Genomic DNA, 19,483 nt, shown 5'->3' with positions numbered 1-19,483 from the left:
CATCTTGAAGCCTAATTTTCTGCTTAGGAATTAGAAATTCCCTGACAGACAGAAAAGCTCCATCACACAGCACAGCAAACAGCACAGCTATGAGGCAGTTTTGCTTCCTAGAGTCTCCAACTATTGCTTGCAATGTTTTTTTTTTTTTTTTTTTTTACAAGACTGCTACAGAATCCACTTCTCCATGATGTATCCCCTGCAAGCATACTCCTTTACAAATGCTGGAAAAGCGAAACCAAAACCTAGATTTCTCATTAAAAAAAAATCTACTACTACTGCAGAAAAGTGAAATTCTTACACAGATGCAGCTCTCCTTCAGAACGGCATTATGATACTTCTTGCAGCAAGGTACTCGTAGGGGAATACCGTTCCTCCTCAGTAGTCCAAGTGTAAATGCTTTTTCACTAAAATTTCTTCCCCCCTCCAATGCTACTATCAAACAATGCAGTAAACTTGAACTCTATTTTTTCTGCAGTGGAATCTTTAGACTTACTGGTGCAAGCCTCTGCTTACATGACCTACATGATTACAGTGTATGTCTCTGTTCAGCTGACACTTTTAACACAGTTATATGGCAGGTATTTTTCCAATGATAACATGGCAGAGCGTGAAGTAAAGTGTGGTGTGATATTGTGTATTTCAGAGAAAACAGCTGTGACCTAGTTGGTCTTGCATTGTAGCCACCTTTTGGCAACCAGCTTCTTTCAGCTGCAGCCCTGAGCTGAGCCCAGATACACAATAGAAAGGCACCTGAGCTGTAGATGGTGCAGGTGAGTTGATGTGCTGGTCAGACAAGGGGCCCCTATCAGCCAGAACACACTAGGCACCTCTTCTGACAAGCCAAGACTGAGCAAGCCCTGTTACCAAGAAGTCCATGTATATTGACATCCAACTTGTCTTGATTTTGCTGGCTTGTGTGAGTTTTATCATATTCCCTGGTGCCAGCATTGACCCTGACTGACTTAAGAAGGGATCCCTGTCTTACCCAGTGTACTTCTGCGGATGAAGAAAGGCCGTCCCTTATTTCAATTTTCTACCAGCTTTGTGTCACTGTATCAGAGCAGAAAAGTTCTTGTGAGTTTCTTTATTAACCATCTTCCACCAGCTGCATCTGTCATGTTAGTTGAACACAGGTGAAAATGATTCTTCAGGAACTGCATGTAGTTTTATGTTGCTGCTGAATCTTTTCACTCAAGGAAAATGTAAGGGTTTGTACCTTTCTTGGGAGCAATTGAGAAGCATATTATGATTTCTTCAGAATAATGTTTTGTTTATGCATTTTGAAAATTTCTTATTTCCCCTTCTTTGTTTTACAGGAATGATAATTAATTACTGTAGCACGGTCTGTGAAGGATACAGTGAATTGGTGCAGCTTTGTTTTTTGGGGTAACAGAAAGGTTACTGGCTTTTCACAGTACTTAATTCCGTTTTCTTAGAGTCAGTTTTTGAGTGGACAGCAAATAAGGTTTTCTTTCTCTGGCTGAATGAGTTCAATAAGGCAAGGTAGGTTATTTAGCAGAAGATTCATGGCTCTTCAGTTTAGTCTTCAAAGTAGCTGATCCAAATGAGGGTACTTTCTTTCCAAGTTATGAGAGTCCACAAAAATGATCAAGGTAGGAGCTTAGCATGTTTGTCCAATCACTATGTGACAATGGTTATTAAAAAAAAAAGAAAAAGAAGAGTGAGTGGAAAAAAGCAAAAAGCTCAAGAATAGCAACACAATAAGCTTTTTGGTAGAATACTATCATCTCTTTCCAAACAGAATGGATTTACCATGGTAATGGGAATCAACATGAATTCATGAGTGAATTCATTTTGACTACTAAAATACATCTCTGACAAGATGATTATATGGGATCAGTTGCAAGATTATTCTGTTTATTTCACAGCTGAAGGGACAAGTGGATGTATTGAGTTAACCCTACCTCAGACATGCTGGACTGTGCATCTCATTTATTTTCTATTGTCCTAAGCACTATCATCTGTGCTGTCAATAGCTGGCCTTAACCCACATGGCCGTAATGAAGCGCAGTTATTTATGTCTTGGTTGTGATTCAGAAGGTGTTTACAGTACCAACAATAATACCAGGTTTCAGAACATGTATGGAATAAATTCTTACTACCTTTTTTCTCTTCTTTCCCACTTATTTCCTTTAAAGCATCTTTGTATTCCGTGCCATCTGCTGCTGATGATTCCCACATAGCAAGTACTTGATGCACGGTGGAGATACCCTGTCATAATGACTGCAGAGATGGCCTTCAGTACAGTCCCCCAGTTTAAAAATGTGACAAGCTACTATTTGGAGAGCATCATTTATATATCTGTAAACATACTGACAAATTTATAAACTTAAAACATGGAAGTTTTTCCATTTTAACAGTCTTGTTGATTAAGCCGTGGGACTCAGGGTTGGTTTTAGCACACAGGAACAGTCTGCAAACTGTTACATCTTGATATATGCACAAATATGCCAGTGTAGATATTTTTCTGAGGAAAATATGAAAATACATAATGATTATTTGTGTTGATGTGCATTTGGTTCTTTTCATGATTTGCTTCAAAATTAAACCATTAAAACTGGCAAATAAAAATATTAAACCTGTGATAAGCCTTTTAGAATCCATAGAGAAGAGAACATTTTAAATGAATAAAAACCTGCCTAGCACTTAGGCTGTACTAGCAAAAAAGGATACAGACCTTTTTTACCACGAGCAGCTGATTTACAGAAAACATTAGGCATCTCAGTTGAACTGACAAACACTTATCGCTACAGCTACTGAAGTGATTTTTCTGGATTGACATTTGCTTGTTAGTATTATAGCCTTCCTGTTATAATCTCTTATCATAATCCTTAGATCATATTAAAGTTTGATTGCTTAATACCTGTGTTTTGTTAATGGGCTTTTCATGGGGAGGTGGCATTACCTAATTGTAAGTTAGACATTTTTTGTAAGATTGGATCAAGCCCAGTAAAAGAGGCAGATAGAGCTACCAGCATCTCCACAAAATTTCGCAGCCCTGAAATAGACTTCTGTTAGTTTTGTGTCTCAAAATCCTTGTTGCTCTGTTATGCTTTGAAGAACATTGTGCAGGGCCAGAGTTGGACTCTGTGATCCTTGTGGGTATGTTGCAACTCAGAATAGTCTATGATTCTATGGACTACTGGTATATGTTTTCCTGATACTGCACAGATAAATTAGGCAGAGTAGGAGACATTCATAATTAGTAAATGTTTCTCCTCTGAATCCCCCAAGCACAAAGGACTGAGCATTTGCACAAGGGTGTCTGACAACAGGGAATTCATTGCATATTTTGTGTACTTTGATGAAACAGGACAATTTATGTTCTTACCAGTTGCATTCCAGGGAAGAAATACAAAATGTAATGGGAATATCAGTGAGTATCTCTAGGTACTATCTTAGTTATCCTCCACACTCTTCTCCTCTAAAACAGCACATTTATTTCATATCCAAATAATTCTGCCATATCTTATTGTGCCTTTGCAGGAAAATTATGGCCATGATGACTGCAAGGAGTGTCACAGCCTAGAGCTTGCTTTGCCAGCTGTTTCACAGGTCAAGGTTACAATTTCCAGGAATAAGTTGGTAAAGCCCTGGAAAGAGTTGCAGATTCTTGTAAGTTTGAAGACCTCTCAAAGCTTTCCTAGGCTGTCACTGTGGGTAGTATCTGTGCAAAGACATACCAAAAGCAGTAGAGTTCAGATGAGGCGTACTTAATGTGATGGTTTCCACTGACTTAGAAGGCTTGCACCCACTGTGCCATCAGCTGTGATGATGAAAGTTGTGCTGTAAAGAACGGCTTCTGAACTCAAAGGGGCACCAGAGGAGTGGCTGCTCGAATCCAGGATTTTGCTGTACTTGAGGAGCTGGGATCCTGGTCATGGATGGTGAGATGTGATCAGTTGGCACTGCAAAATGCAGGTGGTGGCAGTAAAATTGTCACTTGCTGAAGCAGCTCTTCGGGAAGCCGACACAGCCTGCACTGGTTTTTTGGTGTGTTGCCAAGGTTTTCACTGTGGCAGTGGAGGATGCAAAAAGCTCAGTACAAGTTAGATACCTGTGTCTGTGGGTAGGTGCACTTCGCCACACACCTGTCCATGACATACAACCTGCCAACCCTCTCTTTTTCTGCAGGCAGTTAAACACAGTGAAGTCCTGTACCTCATGGCCAATGTGTGCTTTTTTGTGCCCTTGTCCTTTTCAGTATGCTGGAGGAGTACTCACTGCAGTAACATGGCCCAGTGTCACTCATTACTTTACCTGTTTTATCTTTTGTGAAATTGAGCCTTTAGCCAGAATTGCCTGAGCTGCTGCTCCAGCAGTCAGTAAACTGTGAGGCACCTCGAGCTCATTTCTCTCAAGTAATTTGATTCCCACGTGCTTCCTGAGATTGCTTTTTCACTGAAAGTGGGAAAGAGGGAATGGGGGTGCAGGTGGAAGCAAACCAGAAATGTTACGGCAGGCAAATGTAGGCTAGAGATAAAAACGATGCAAAAGCATGTTTTAACAGATCCTGTCTTGGTTTATCTTCCTATAGCCCAGTCCTATAAACAAAAATGTTTTTCTGTTTGAGAATCAGAGACACAGGGGCTTTTGTGCTGGTGTAAGGTTTGCAACAGGAGGCTAATTTCATCCTGCTTCTACATATATGGCTATGATGGATTTCAACATATTTTCTGAAATCGCAAACAGAATTCAAGGCTGTTTATTTAGGTTGCTGAACTATTTCCTTTACATTGTGGTGACTTAGTAGTAATTGAAAACCAGTTTTCTAGATAAGGTTCTATTTAAGACTGGTTAGTATGGCAGCAGTTTCTAAACAGTGTACAATTTATGGAGAGATTCTATACAATACTCAGTGCTTTATCACCATTTTGGCCAGCTACCCTGCTGCAAGGGAGTGAAAAACAAGCCTGAAAAGTTAATCTTGCTGGAGGGTGAATTGTTCTGAAAATAAACCATTCAGTGCATAAACAATAGTATATCAGTTGTCTGAAATACACATTTGTCCCTCTGCATGGCATTCATTTTATGTCCAGGCAGAGCTACCACACTCAGGGTATGGAATTTCTGTGTGAAAAAGTCCCAGTTTGTTAGCTAGGATGTTACTAATTTGAGCAGATGGTCTGCTTAGAGCTCTGTTATTTTATATTATGAAAATGAGGCTGTTGGAAGTCCCCGCTTTGGGTTTCGTTAGTGATGGTTAGTTGGTGTCATGAGACATATGCCTTGATGATATCAGCAGCATTATTAAATGTTACAAGAATTTATTTTCCCAGCAGCAATAGAAGTATCCACAGTAACATTTGCAGGGTCTAAGCTAGCTTTCTATCTTGGACTTGGAAAGTTTATTTTTTAAAATGTAAAAATATGCTTTATTGAGAAATGTATTCAAATGAAGCACATGCTAAATGTTGGTATTATCCAAAATTGACTATTTTACTTGTTTTTCTTGATGAATTGTTGTCATCTGCCACTTCAGAACAGTACACATGCTGCTGGGGCAAATCTTTGCAGAGTCAATTTACAGCGAGTGATGTTTTGGGAAAGTGATTCAGTGGAGGGATTTTGGTTTGCGTTGCGTTTTTTCCTAATCTTGCATTGCACAAATTCTGAAAAAGGGTTAAAGAAGATATGAGTCCAAAAACTGAAAATTTATAATTTTTTGCAGTATCTTTGTTTCAGTTTATGGTGCAAGGGTGATGTGTGATGTAAGAAAGGCTGTATCTACACAGCTGTATGCCAAATTTCATGACTCTTTCTAACCCTGTTGCTTGCTTGTCCACTATGCCTGCAGCTCCATCTCTTCAAAGCCTGTTCTATTAATCTAACCTACTGAGAGCGATTCATACAGCTTATGGGGTTTTATTTTTAAATCCTCACACAAATGACTTGCTGCCCCCAAGTTAGGAATTTAAAGGAAAATTAAATTAAGGTGCCTAAGTAATGAAAGCATCCATGGATTTGATAGGTAGAAACCATCAAAGCAAAAAGTCTGTATCCCTGGAAAGAGTTTTGTTATTGTTTAGTGCTGGGGGGAATTACTATTGCTAATGTATCATGCAACAGAAGGCCTTAAGTTCACATGCTTATGCTTCATAAATTCTTTAATTTCCAAAGTTGTTTGTTATGATTCAGGTCATAAATTGAGAGATTTCCAAATCAAACATTTCTCTCTTTATAAGGCCTATGGCACTGGGGTCACAGTGTGGTATAGTTTTGCTGACAGATGGATTAAAAAAAGAAAGCCTTAAGAAAGCCCCTATGCCTTAAGAAATGTCTGAATTTTTCTTGCTGCCATGAAATGTAAGCCTAGTATTTGTTACTGTGATAGATGTGTCGAATGGTTGCCTGCTTAGTGTGACACATATATAGCTCCCTATTGTTTCTTCTTCTCTTGAGCAGTGGACTTTTCTTAACTAGAGTCAAGGAAAAAAAAATCCAGTAAAGCATTGTTGTGCCTATTTATTTAGCTGGGGAAAAATGTAACAGATGTTGCCGAAAACCTTTATACAAATCTGTGAAGAAGGGAGTTGACCAACTGTAATTCCAAAATATTTTAAAGAATAGGAAGGAAAAAAGCCCAGATTTTTGATTTCTTATATATAAAAGAAATATATAAATTTTATTTATTTCCCATTTCTTCTCTTTTTTAGGTTTTCCAAATGAGCCTGCTGCTGTCATTGCCCTTAGCACTATTAAGGAATGGTTAAGCAAGAATCACAATGAGGTATGGAATAAAATAATTTTTTTTTCAAATTTCTGTTTAAGGTTAACTCCAAAACTGTGAAAAGAGTAAACATAGGCTTGAGCCTTGAAGTCTTTTATAAGTCTTAAGACCACTGAAGTCAGGTCAGGACAATACAGCCAGAGGAAGATTTTTATATCTAAAAGCTATACTAGAGTTCAAAGGAAATACCTTTGTTTGAAACCATACTGTGCATTTCCTGTGCATTGTAATCTTTCCTGGCAAAGCAGAAGACTGTTCTCTTCCTAAGCTGTTTCTGAGTGTCAGAGTTTTTGGGTAATAATGAGGAGATTCTTGGAAAGGAAATGTGCATGCCAGCTGTCAGTGGAAATGGCCACCAAAGGTCAGTGGTGTTCCAGAGGTCACTTTACAGTAAAGAGCTGTAGGTTCCTATTTTGTGTTTTCATTAACTTTTTGGTTTGCTTACTATTAAGTGTTCATTTTCCCAGAAACACTCACTAAATATATGAATTTTTAATAGTACTGGTCATCTTCCAGTGGCAACATAATAATGATTATTTGTACAAGACAAAAAATGCTTTTAACAGAGTGATCTGCATCTCTCCCCTTTCCAGTGTTTGTCTTTTTCTGTTCCCAGCGTTGGATTGGAGAAGTGCAGCAAAAAAGTGGCAAAAAAAAAAAAAAAAAATCATTGTGTCTTAAACTGACAGTCTGCCTGTTTCCTCATGACGATAGCCAGCAGATTTCAGACAGTTAAAGTTTGGTATATTGTCTGAGAATACTGAACAAAGCATTCAGTGGAGAAGCACTGCATACAAGGATGTAATTAGTAATATTTTTCCTCTAGCAATATATTCAGGGAGCTTATTTTTTCCCAAGAATCCGATGTGTCAGGGTATGAATTTAGTGGGTTTATGTGGTTTTGTTTGGGTTTTTTTTGCCAAATTTGGATTGAAAGGAAGTAATATGTTGGGATTTGAGTGGTAGAGTTGAGGTTTTCAAACCTGGAAGTGCACTAAGGAGGGCATACCTGTTTGGACACTGATTCATTGCAGCACTGAGTAGTTGGCTGCTGTGGCTTTTGCTGCTGTCACAACTGCTTCCCACAGCTAGAAAGCTGAGCAGTGAAGCAAGAGTTTTGGGTGGACAGACTTGATTAACACTCTTAGGACCTAAATCTCATCAGCTTAGCCCTAAACTTACATTTCTGGGATCTTGCCTGTTTGCAATTTTAATTTTGATGTGTAAGGTTAAAACCAATATGTTTGTGGTGCTTACCATCTTAACATTTCTCCTAGCTTCATTTTTACCACATATTTTTGAAAATAGGCTAAAAGGTTTGTTTTTGTTTTTTACTCCAGAAATGAGCTTTTCTTCCTCAAAAGCTGAGTCTCTATTATATGTACACCTCCTGCCTTGCTCCTCACGAACTCCAAATTAACCAGAATTACTTTTAAATAAGTAGCTGTCATTTATCATGTTTGGACAGTGAAAGGAGCCCAGGCTGTCCTAACTACAAAGCAATTATTTAGTTATCCTACTCATCTTACATCTGACACTCATCTTTTCCTTCCCTCTTACACAGTTTTTTTTTTCAATTTGGACTATTACAGCTCATAGTTGTTGTCTTAAACGTGGTTTTTCCTAACATCCTGAATCCCAGCCTTGGCAAGGCGAGGTCTCACTCTGTTTGATGCACTTGAAGACATATGGGTGGTGCAATTATTGCATATTACTGATGATGATGATTCAGAACTGTCCCCCCAGAGTTTTTGTTGATTTTTTAAGGAAGTGGAGTATTAGGTTTCTGTCAAGATATGTTTTGAGGGTTTGGTTATCCACAGCTTTGTACTTTCTCACATGAAGCTTACTATCTTCCTAAGGTTTTTCCACGATCCATTGGCTTAAGTTTTAAATTATGGCATACTAGCATGTTTTACATGCCATAAACAGGACAGCAGCTAAATAAAGATACTTAATTTTATTGAAGACAGCAGTAATTTATGCAGTCAAACAGATCTTTGGGAAACATACCATTACTGGGTTTCTGTCAATTAATGCATACAGCAATGTGAGCATAGTTACCTGATTTAAATGAACTGATGTAGCTCTGTGCCAGGTGTCAGTGTGATCCATTTTACATTGTTATGGAACCACAGAATGTTTTGCACTGCAAGGAATCTTGAAGTACATCTAATTCTAGCCCCTGCTATGGGCAGGGATGCTACCCACTATACCAGACTGCTCAGGGCCCCATCCATCCTGGCCTTGAACACTTCCAGGGATGTGTACTTACTCCCTTGAACTAGATTTTGTGTTTTGAGTAGTAATATTACACATTACCCAAGCTTTTCCCCAAAGTAGCTCATCATACAGCAATGGAATTAAGAGGACGTTCTGTACTTTAAAATGGTCTCCTCTTATTGCACACAGCCATATGATGTAGTCCTTTCTACAAAGTTCTGTCTTAAAGACAGATCAAATCCCACTACACCCACTGGATATTTAAATTCACATTTTCTAGTCTGGGAGCGAAACCTCTAAGGATCTGGCATGAGGGCAGCTTTTCAGAGTGTTGTCTGCATCTCATTCCTGTTACCACTGACCAAACCTGCTCTCTGGTACTGCCTGCTCTGTCAGGATGAGTTGGTGTGTCCTGCTGACAGCCTCTCCTGAGCAAGAGAGGCCTCCTACACTTGGCTCTGCCACAGTTAAATTAATCAAAGTCCGCTTCTTTCCCTCAGCCTTTGTTCTGCAATCTGCCCTACCTGTGAGAAGGTTCTGCTCCTTTAGTCCCAAAGGTGTCTGGCAGCCAGTTAAGCCCTTGGACCTAACCACTCACGAAGGTCTCAAACTCCTTGATTGTAGAATGTGAATTGACTGAATTCAAGAAGTTTTAGTGCAAGAGAGAGAGCATGCTCACTAGGGAATCTGCCTCCATAGCAATATACCTGGCAAAGCCAGGCAGGTGAATAAGATGGAAAGCTGACAAATTTCCAAGTCTTTTGTTGTGCTCTACAGCAGCCATGTCTCATCTGCCTTCCAGCAACCCAGGAATCCGTGACAAATTTGGGAAAGATAAGGCAATATTCTTTTTTCACCTCTCTACCTTTCTGTAGTACTTCTTTCCTTTGATGCTATAATGAAGATCTTTTAGATATTGATATTAATTCCAAATATAAATAAATCAGTTGCTATATTCCTTAGTCAGCCCAGGGGCCTGAAAATGTAACTTGAATGACTTCTGCAAGCTGTGTTAGAGTTCTGCAAATTTCTCTGTCATACTATTTAAAAGACAAGTGATTTGCATTTAATAAAAGGTTTTCTTATCCAAGCCCATGGTTGTGCTTGACCCCTCAGGTGTTTGTATAAAAACTTATTAGCATGCTTAACTCTGATGTCACTTAGATGAATGTCTCATTACCATGCAAATGGAGTTAGCTGCTTTCTGAGGTTAATTGTTACAAAGCAACAGAGAGGTATTTCTATTGTAATTTACTCAACACACAGCCACCATAGTCCAGCAGCCTAAAACTCAACTGCATAAAGTTGGCTGGGAAAAACAACCGCATTGTAAGTAGTGGTCTGGACTCAGTTTTGTGTAACAGCAGCACCCTTCCACTCTTGAAATGAAGCCCTTAATCAAACTAATCTCTGGCCATGCTTTACACCAAGGTTTGCTGACTTGCAGCCAGGGGGCAAATCTAGTTTAGAAGCTGGTAAATGGTGTTATGCTGTAAGTGTAGAAATCCCTTGGAGCAAACTCCCCAGTATGGCCTCAGTCAGCAGTAGTGGTTAATTTACTGCAGACCACCTAGGCTATCTCCTTAGCAAACTGTGTTTTCACTTTGCACAAGTGCTCTAGAGGTTTAATAGAATTCTTCAGAGCACAAAATAGAACTGGAGTTCACTCTTTAGGAAATTACACCCTGGGATTCATTTTAAAATGCACATTAAGCTTTTTAAACAGGTCAGAATGTTTGTTTCTGGGATAATTTGGCAAGGTTTCAGGTGTTGCCAGCTGATTTCCTGTATCTCAAAAACATTATGACAACTTTAAATACTGAACCCCCTACATTATTGGGGGTGATGGGGAGAGGGTTATCTTTGGGGTTTTGTGGCAGATGTCTAGAAATGTTTGCAATTATAGAAAGTATCTACTTCTGTTTTGCTATGTTTCTCAAAAGGGTGAAAAATAAAAAGATCTCAGTGTATGCCTCACCATACAATACACTGACATGAAAAGCCTCAGGACCTTTTCACTGCTCAAGAAAAGACTTCAATTTAACAGCACATTTAGTTCAAAGTATTGTTCTTTCTCTTGCACAATATCTCACAACATTTAATACACACCCTGCTAGAACGACTAGGAAGTTGCAATGGCAATGTGTGTGCTGTTGAAATAACTGATACAAATTAAAAGCACATAAATGGGAAATAAATAAACACATTCTTGATTCCTTTTCATTAGACTCATTGCTGAAGAGAGACTTTTTTTTTATTTTGTCTGAAGTACATGAGACTAAGGTCCTTGCCTTTTAACAGGTAGTTATATATCATCCCACAGCCAAAAAAAAAGTGAACATTTCCAGCAAAGCAGGATGAGCCAAATCCCAATCCAACCGAAATTAGTGGAACTCTGTTTTGATGAGGGTGGGGAGGTGATCAGGATCATATTTCCTACACTCCTCCTGACAAAGGTGTTCATGAGGAAACCCCTGTTTCTCTAGTTAGGCAACTCCAAGATGGGTGCCCTGTACTTGTGCTTCCTTTGGTATTGTGCTCCATCCAAATATGATATGTGGGGGTATTTTCCACTACTAAGATAGCTAAAGGTAAGATATCTCATGTTCCTAAAATGGTGCTGGCTACTGGTGACCAGTTTGGAGAGAGTTATTGTGATGACCAGCTACTGCCTGGGAGGGAAGAGCAAAGGGAGCTGTCACCACTCTCTATTGCACAAAGCAGGCTTGCTTGAAAGATCATTTAAATATTAATTTTATTTTGTTTTTAATTTCTCCAAACCCTCCTTTTGGCAGTCTCAGCAATCTAATTCTGGCTCTTCATTCTTCAGAGACAATTAAAGAAAGTGGCATCTTGAGATGAGGTCTAGGCTTTATCTCTGCAGAAGGATGGAGATGGAGACAGTGTGTCTTGGAAAATGTTGCCTGATGCAGTTCCATTTAATGTAAACTCAGTTAGATTCCCCTAGGGCAGAGCAACTAACTTTCAGCATGTATTCCAGAAAGGACTGGAGTACCTAGCTGGCAATATTTAATTAATGAAATCAAGTTAAAAAAAAAACCCAAACATGTATATAAATGCAAACAACTCCCCTTAAGACAGCATGACTTTTAGTTTTGATTTGTTAGTTTTCATGTTTACAGTTTTACAATTGTCAACAAAACCATGTGAAATTTTGACAAAAATATATGTATTTATGCCTAAGGCGATATATTTTAGTTCAGACCTTCGGTGACATGTATTTATTGTAAAGAATATTTATTACTCAGAAATAAAACTCTGAAAATGCAGGTTTCAATTGAAGCCACGGACAGATCCTCAAGGACAGTAAGGGTGCCGATAAAAATTCATCCGGCTATTTTGGTCGCTCTGATATGCCAGTATCACTTGATTAACATAATCTCCTCCCCTCCCCCAGCACTGTTCTCTTGGGTAGGTTAAAAAATGATCTCCTTTCTATTTCTACATTCTAATTAGGTGGTAATCATATGCTGCTCTGATTGAAATGAAAATCAGCCATCATGCCACTGTCATCTTGCTGAAGTCGAGAAAAAAAAATGCTTTTCAACTGGTACAAAATTAAAATGATTTACTTGCTCTGTATAGCTGCTCTCTCACTAGGCTCAGTGAGATTCAGTGTTGTCCCCAAAGCCCAAATCTAACTATCATCCCTACAGACAATTCATTTTCTGAAATGATAAGGCAGCTGCCAAGGCAGCAATGCTTTTCTTCTATGTTCTTCAGGCTGCTGTTTAGTTAGAGGGGTGATAAAGCAAAGCGGACGAAGCCTGTCTTTATTACACATAATGCTTTATTTATTAACTTGGAAAGGTTTCGGTTTTTTTGCTACAGCTACTGAGAAACAGACAGGAAGGATCACTCCTGGACAGAACTGTTAGAGCTCATGATGGCTGGGAATGTCCCAGGCCAATGTCCTGTGGTATGGTTTCTGAGATGCTCATTTGTGACCAAAATGAAACTGGGAGGAAGGATTTGGAGCCATGGCTTTCTGTCAACGCTTCCCTCTAAAATTTGTGGAGGATCAAGGAAATCCATGCATAGTGTAGATGTTTTCTCTGGATACATCTTTGTAAAGGTTTATCTAACCCTATGGTACCACATCAAAAACACCTTCAGTAACTCCACTATAGCTAATGAGTGTCACTAATACCAAACAGAGCTCTGCATGGGTTCTTTCGTGTTTACAGCAGTTAACCATCTAATTATTGAAATTTGCCAAAGAATTTGTTCTTTTTATCCTTACAGTTTAATAGCAGTTATGATAGCAGGAGCCTGGATAGCTTCAAAATTCTACAGGCGTGTAGCTAAATTAACAAAATTGTCTCTGATTCAGGGCTGAGATTTTGTTTTGTTTCTTTGATTTATTTTTTTTCCTTGTGATTTCTGGGTGTTTGGAGGGGCCTTACAACCGTGGTGAGCAGTGTGGAAAAAATACTTAAAAATAAGTAGAAACAGTGGCTTTATTTTCCTTCTTGTTACTTCTTGCATGACAAAAAAGATCAGGATAACATCCTGTTATTTCTGTACTGGCTTTCAGACAGAAATCTGATAATTTCAACTGGCTCCTCAAATCAGCACAATGCAGAAGAGGTCCAGCCTTCATTTTGGAAGGACTCGTTGCTGCCCTTCTGGGGACTTTTAAATCAGTTTGTGTTCCTCATCCTGTGTGTATGTAGGAATATATAACTGAGGAATAACAATCCATGTGAGTGAGATTCATGGATAAAATACTTTAGGAATAATGGAGAAAACATTGCAGCAATCTTTGTTTTGCTTCTGAGCTCTTCATATTAGTAAATCTGTTGCGATTTATGTTTTGCTCTACTTTGGTGTCTGACTGAACTGTATCAGTGGGTTACAGCTGAGGTGGGGTAAGAGGAAGGAGATGGTGGAGAAGATTTTCCTTCTGCTCTGTGGAGATTTGCAAGGAGGCTCCTATTGTGGAGATATTCTCCTTTGGGAGACTCATAGGAGAAGCTGCCTGCTAAGGTTGGGTTTGGCTGGCAGTCACCAGCAGACATAAACCATGTGGAATGGATGAGTACCAGCTGCTGGCCAGGCTGCCTGCCCAGCCACAGTGCCTGGGGAGAGAGATGGCACTGCTGGCACGGGCAGCAGCCCCTCTGCACAAGACAGGAGCATGTGCTTGTTTTTGCTGACATTTCTCTGGCATCTTGCAGAGTGTGTGATGGCTTCTTTGGGTGTTCTGTTTCCAATAAACTCACGTGTCTGTTTTGCTTCTGGAAAGGTGCTGCTTTGGTTTGGTTTAAATTCAGTTCTCTTGCCTACAGTTTTTCCCAAAACAGAATGTCCAGTGTGGAACATGAGGGTGAAATAATACTAAAATACAAAAAAAAACATTAGGCGACTCTCATACTGAAGCAAACATTGGATCACCCTATGAAGAACCAAACTGGTATGAAATAAATAACTGTAAACAGAATATTTTGCTAGGTTTTATTCCACTTTCTCATCTAAGATCTGGCCAATTCCTACCATCATTTCCAACCACATCAGCCATCAACAATAGGTCACAATCAAAAATATACAGAAGGAAACCCACATGGATCTCTATAGCCAGAGTGCATTCCCTATGAAGAACAGAATGAGTTTATTGCTGCTAGACTTCAGCATCTTGACATATAGTTTGAGATATATGATTCTGACATTTAATGGGTTAGATGATATTGGCCACATACTTCATAGGTTCTGTATCCTACTGTATTCCTGGGAAGGTGAAAAATAGGTCTGTCTATTAAATATGAAATGACAGAACAGATTGAGAAGAGCACTGTGGATGTGGAGAGCATTGACAATGAGGACCTGTGGAAAGATGGGAATGATGGCAGGCTTCCAAGATAAAATAACTGAAAATTTATATAGAACAAATTGCTTAAATTCAAATGTGAGAACAGCTTAAGGGTGCATATGACCTTCCTACTTAGGCTTCAGGACAGATTATGTGATTCTTTCATTTATTTGGGATTAATGAAAAATGGAAAATAAATTAGGGAGCTATGAAATTCTTCACTTCCATAGGAATTGTAAGCAATGCTTCATGGGAAGAGTTTTTGAACAAACGCCATACAGAGACTTACTCAGGTTTCTCCTTACTTCTAACCTGATCTCCCATGAGATAAAAAATGAAGATTACCTTTTACAAGCATAGACTGTTTACAGCTACTAAATCTAAATAGAATTAATTTCTCAAAGCCTTATTTTCTTTTTACCTACATAAAAAGAGAAAAGGATGAATATACTTTGTGGCTAGTAAAATAAGTAGAAAAGAGCCAGTGGTTAGATGATAAATACTGGTGAGGGCAAAAGCGGAATTAAGTAGCTTTAAAAGCAATATAATTTTACAGTTGAAATGAAAGTTTCCATGGCACAGAGCACAGCTTTGAGTTGCAGTTATGCCTTGTAAATAACAAGGTCGGCGTTGCAATGTCTCTCTTATTTTCTGTCTTCATCCTGATTCAGGAGCATGCTTTCATTGAGGAGTAAATTTACATTTACCAGAAGTGAATTTGGGACGCTTTTCTGAACCAGGAGTACTGAACTTCTCTGAGCTAGTATATTTGTCTCATCTTTGCTATTAGACCTGAGATACCACTTGGTAGGACACTTCCCTGCTCATTTTTAGGCTGAAAAGAAATACTAAGAATCAGCTGCTATATCTTCATCCACATGATCAATGCCCAATAAATCCAGGGGAATAGGTGTCTTTCTGATTTCTCCCCCTTGCAAGAAACTAGGGCCTTTCAGGAACCCATGTCTAAATTTCCTAGATTTGATGATGTGTGAGGAAGGGATTTTTCAGGTTCTGTATTTTTTTCTGATTTCTTCTAGACAGGTTTTCCACACACTTAAAAGGCACTGTGCATTTAAACATCAATCCGGCTACATATTTTCAGGTTGGGGGAAGGGTTTTATATGTAATTTTCAGCCTTTTCTGCTGGAAATTTCACCTTTCATTTAAGGCCCCTTTGGGTTTGTGATCTAACCAAAAGGTTAGGAAACCTTAGTCTTCTATTTGCATATCGATAGTCCTATCCTTTACTTTAGATGGTGATGGATTGTTTTATAGATAAAATGCATTCTATGTGAATAATTTCGTTTATTCTTTTTGCTTTTGCATTTCTTTAAAAAGTGCATGTCAAATGTCTTCTCTATGTGTGGAAATAAGTCTTTGAACTTGCACTGTTGCTTATTGTTGTGCTTATTGTTATAGGAGTTGGGTGCTCAAACCTAGAACAAAACAAACTAGTCAGAGAGCACTTTGACTCCCCTGACTTCAATCCTGATGCCTGTTGGATGATAACCTCTTCCTTGTGGTCATTTAAACAAACATGTCCCTTTGGGGTTGCATATAATAATATATGATCTGTATGATGATAACTTCCTGTTGGGAAATGTTTCAGAAGGGTTAATAGAAATGAAGTGCTTTAGTCCTCCTGACTGTGTTCCCTGTTAAAATCTCTCCTACAGACATCATATAAAGTTCATTAATATTTACAAAGCAAATATGTTTCCCTTCAGACAGCTGAGGTGCCTCTGCCCTTGTTTTTTGTTGGAGTCTATGAACTTTGATACAGTGTTACATAGCATAACTGCAATATCTCATTAATATGCATGCTTAGATTTGTAGAATATCCTAGACATTTTTTATCTAGCATGATTTTTATGGGGCATATCATATGAGAATAAAATCTCATCTTAAGTACAGGTTCCTTATGTGTGTGTGCTTGCCACTCAGACCCCTCAGATGGGGTCTGAGTCTTCATGGGAGTTTGGGAAATGCCTGGCATGCTGTTGGTACTGAATCACTTATTAGCAAGGTGGAGTTGTGTATGTAAGAAATTGCTGTACTGCAAATTATCAAAGATACTTGTAATTCAGTGTTCTGAGTGTAAATCCAAAGGGTAAGCTTCTATAGATTAACACTAGTCTTCAAAGCCTTCCTAAATTTTACTTAAGGTGGAATTTTTGCGGTGAAGGAATTTTTCAGCACAGTTGCTAACAAGAAAGGGCGAACATAAGGATCCCTAATCATCATCAGAGTGCTCTGAGTTGGAAGGGACACACAGGAATTGTCAAGTCCAGCTAGGGTGGTAGTGTTCGTTATAGGAGATAGAGAAAAAGCCTGAATTAGCTCCCACGTTGAAAGCAAAAGCATTTGCAAAAAATGCAGTGGTTTATTTATTAGCACTTGTGGTAGTGTGAGCATGGTGCTTCAGTTTCTGCAGTGCTCTCTTTGAGACAGAGATATCTTTGAGGGACAATCCCATGACATGCAATTTATAGCCATGGTACTCCAGAAATAAATCTAGCTTGTATGATGGCTCCAAATAGCAGAAACTGAGAAAGAAAGAAGCAACTATAAAATTTTTCTGAGATATTAAGAGAATAAAGAATTATAGGTATATAATACCACGTAAAAATACTAATTCACTGTGAGATTGCCCAGTGAAATGGTATTTCCACATAAATGATTGTCTTTATTAGTGATTCATGGTCACCTTTTATGTTGTGTATATGGGAAGAAGGGATCCTGCTGCTGTCAGATGAGCTAAGATCTGGGGCAGATGTCTAGCTGTGGACAGCCATGGAGACCCCGTATAGTTTTTCTCTGTGGCCTGGACTGGAAATAAGCAGGGGCAGGAAATTCTGATAGTCTCTTACCCACAATATTGCCTGACCTTTAGAAATGAAGTGCTGAGAAGCTGTTTGATCCAGATTTTTAGTTCAAAAAATATCTTAGTTGAAAGGGAGAGATCATGTAAGTGCATTGTTGGCCGGTGGGTTTTCTGAAGTGTGCTGATGGAAAAGGTTGATCTTGGATGTCCAGCATATCCAAAGCATGGAGTAAAAATTAACTGCTGATACAGGGATCTGGCAGGTTCCAGTATGCACTGCTGTCCTCTCCTTTGTACTTTCTTTCGCTTTGCAATTTCTTCCTTTCAGCCATCCCTGTTCTGCCCCCTGTGTGAGGGATGAACATGTCTATTTATATTCAGCTTTTTTGCCTGGGCATTTAGCTGAGTGCTTTGGATCAGGATGTGGAAAACAAAGGCTGTACCTCCACTCTGGCTCTATCTTGTGTGCTGCAGATTTTGTTTTTAGGTAGGGATTTCAAGTCCAGCTGCTCCTTATTGACCCTGTGGGGAAATGGCAGGTTGAATCATTCTTTGACATGCACATTCTCTGTTGGCACAATTCTCCAGAGCCTTATAATGGCACAAATTATGATACTTGCTAGTGAAAAAAGAAAGATACAATTGGGTATAGCAATTAATAGGCAATTAAGAAGGCATTCTTTTTTCTTCCCAAGTATTTTTTTTTCCCAGCTATTTTTAGATTTTGAATTGACTGAATAGTTAAAGAATTGCTTTTGGAAAGAAGGATGGTAGTAGTATTTTTTCCCTGCATGAGCTTTGATTTTTCTTCCTGCATGGACAGCAAGAAGCACAGACAGCTGTTATCAAAACAAAATTGAACATAAATGCTACCAAACTGTTTACTATCTCTGAACTATAATGCAGCAGTTTTATGTTTTAATGATGCATTGTTTTTTATTATGCATGGCATTGGTGTTCAAACTTACATTTGTTTAGAAAAATAATGAGATTTGAAGGTAAATGGAGTGTATATCTGGAAACAATCTATGTCTAAGGTATTTTGTTAATTTCCTTTCTGCCCAGGGTAGTGACATTGCCCAGCAGGATGAAACGAGGAAGAGGTTGAAGGGTGTTGGGCTGTGCCTGGGTTGAGATGTCAGCACAATCTGAAATGACAACGTCTGGGAGCCAAGGAGCAGAGCAGTCCCAGCCCCCCTTTAGCCCATGGCAGCCCTGCTGAGGCTCCAGCATGGGTGTCAATTTGTGCCAGCGCCTGGAGCGCTTTTGTGATGGTGACACATTGTCACTTTGGACCTGGACTGAGACACTCAGGGCCACCAAGCAGCCGCAATTCAGCTGCTCTGCCCCCTCAGACACCTACACTGTGTTTGACCTTGTGATGTACAAGCAATAAAGACTCTATATTTTATAATGGTCTCCAGAGCTGTCATGGCCCAGTTTTCAGCTAGATTAATTAGCACCTGTGTGAGTATTCCATACATAGTCATTTTGAGCTGATGATTTTCTTCCAGATTATTGTCTTCTAAATGCTCTAGAAAGTGATTTGGAAGAAATATTCAGTGGTTAATAAAGGTATTTATTCTTGTGAAGCCATAGATGGTATATATTTTATAAAGCTTTTTCAAATGAAAATATATGACAAGTATAAGGTTTTGCTAGCTGGGTGGCCTCTGTGGGCTTTTGCTAAAAAGAGGTCAAATTGGTTCTGTGAACTTAAAACCACAACTCTGCTAATTAATGTGATAGGAAAATGTTAGGAAATGCAATATAATTATTCACAGAACTGGGTCATAATTTCTTTTGCAGTTAGTTTTTGAGCATGTTGCTACACCACAATGCTTTCCATTAA

General features: G+C 38.9%; 1 protein-coding gene across 6 annotated transcripts in view; it reads left to right on the top strand.

The window, feature by feature from the left end:
• The window catches only part of MACROD2 (mono-ADP ribosylhydrolase 2), an 852,188-nt gene that overhangs the window by 587,191 nt on the left and 245,514 nt on the right, over nucleotides 1-19,483 (top strand). For all 6 annotated transcript variants that reach the window (XM_053937065.1, XM_053937064.1, XM_053937063.1 and 3 more), the window contains one exon: nucleotides 6,678-6,751. In XM_053937065.1, the coding sequence (XP_053793040.1) occupies nucleotides 6,678-6,751 (74 nt within the window). The remainder of the gene's footprint in view (nucleotides 1-6,677; nucleotides 6,752-19,483) is intronic.

The sequence above is a fragment of the Vidua chalybeata genome, chromosome 3 (genome assembly GCF_026979565.1).
Source record: "Vidua chalybeata isolate OUT-0048 chromosome 3, bVidCha1 merged haplotype, whole genome shotgun sequence".
NCBI lineage: Eukaryota > Metazoa > Chordata > Aves > Passeriformes > Viduidae > Vidua > Vidua chalybeata.
Note: the sequence above shows the minus strand (reverse complement) of the source record. Positions and strands in the feature narration are given on the sequence as shown.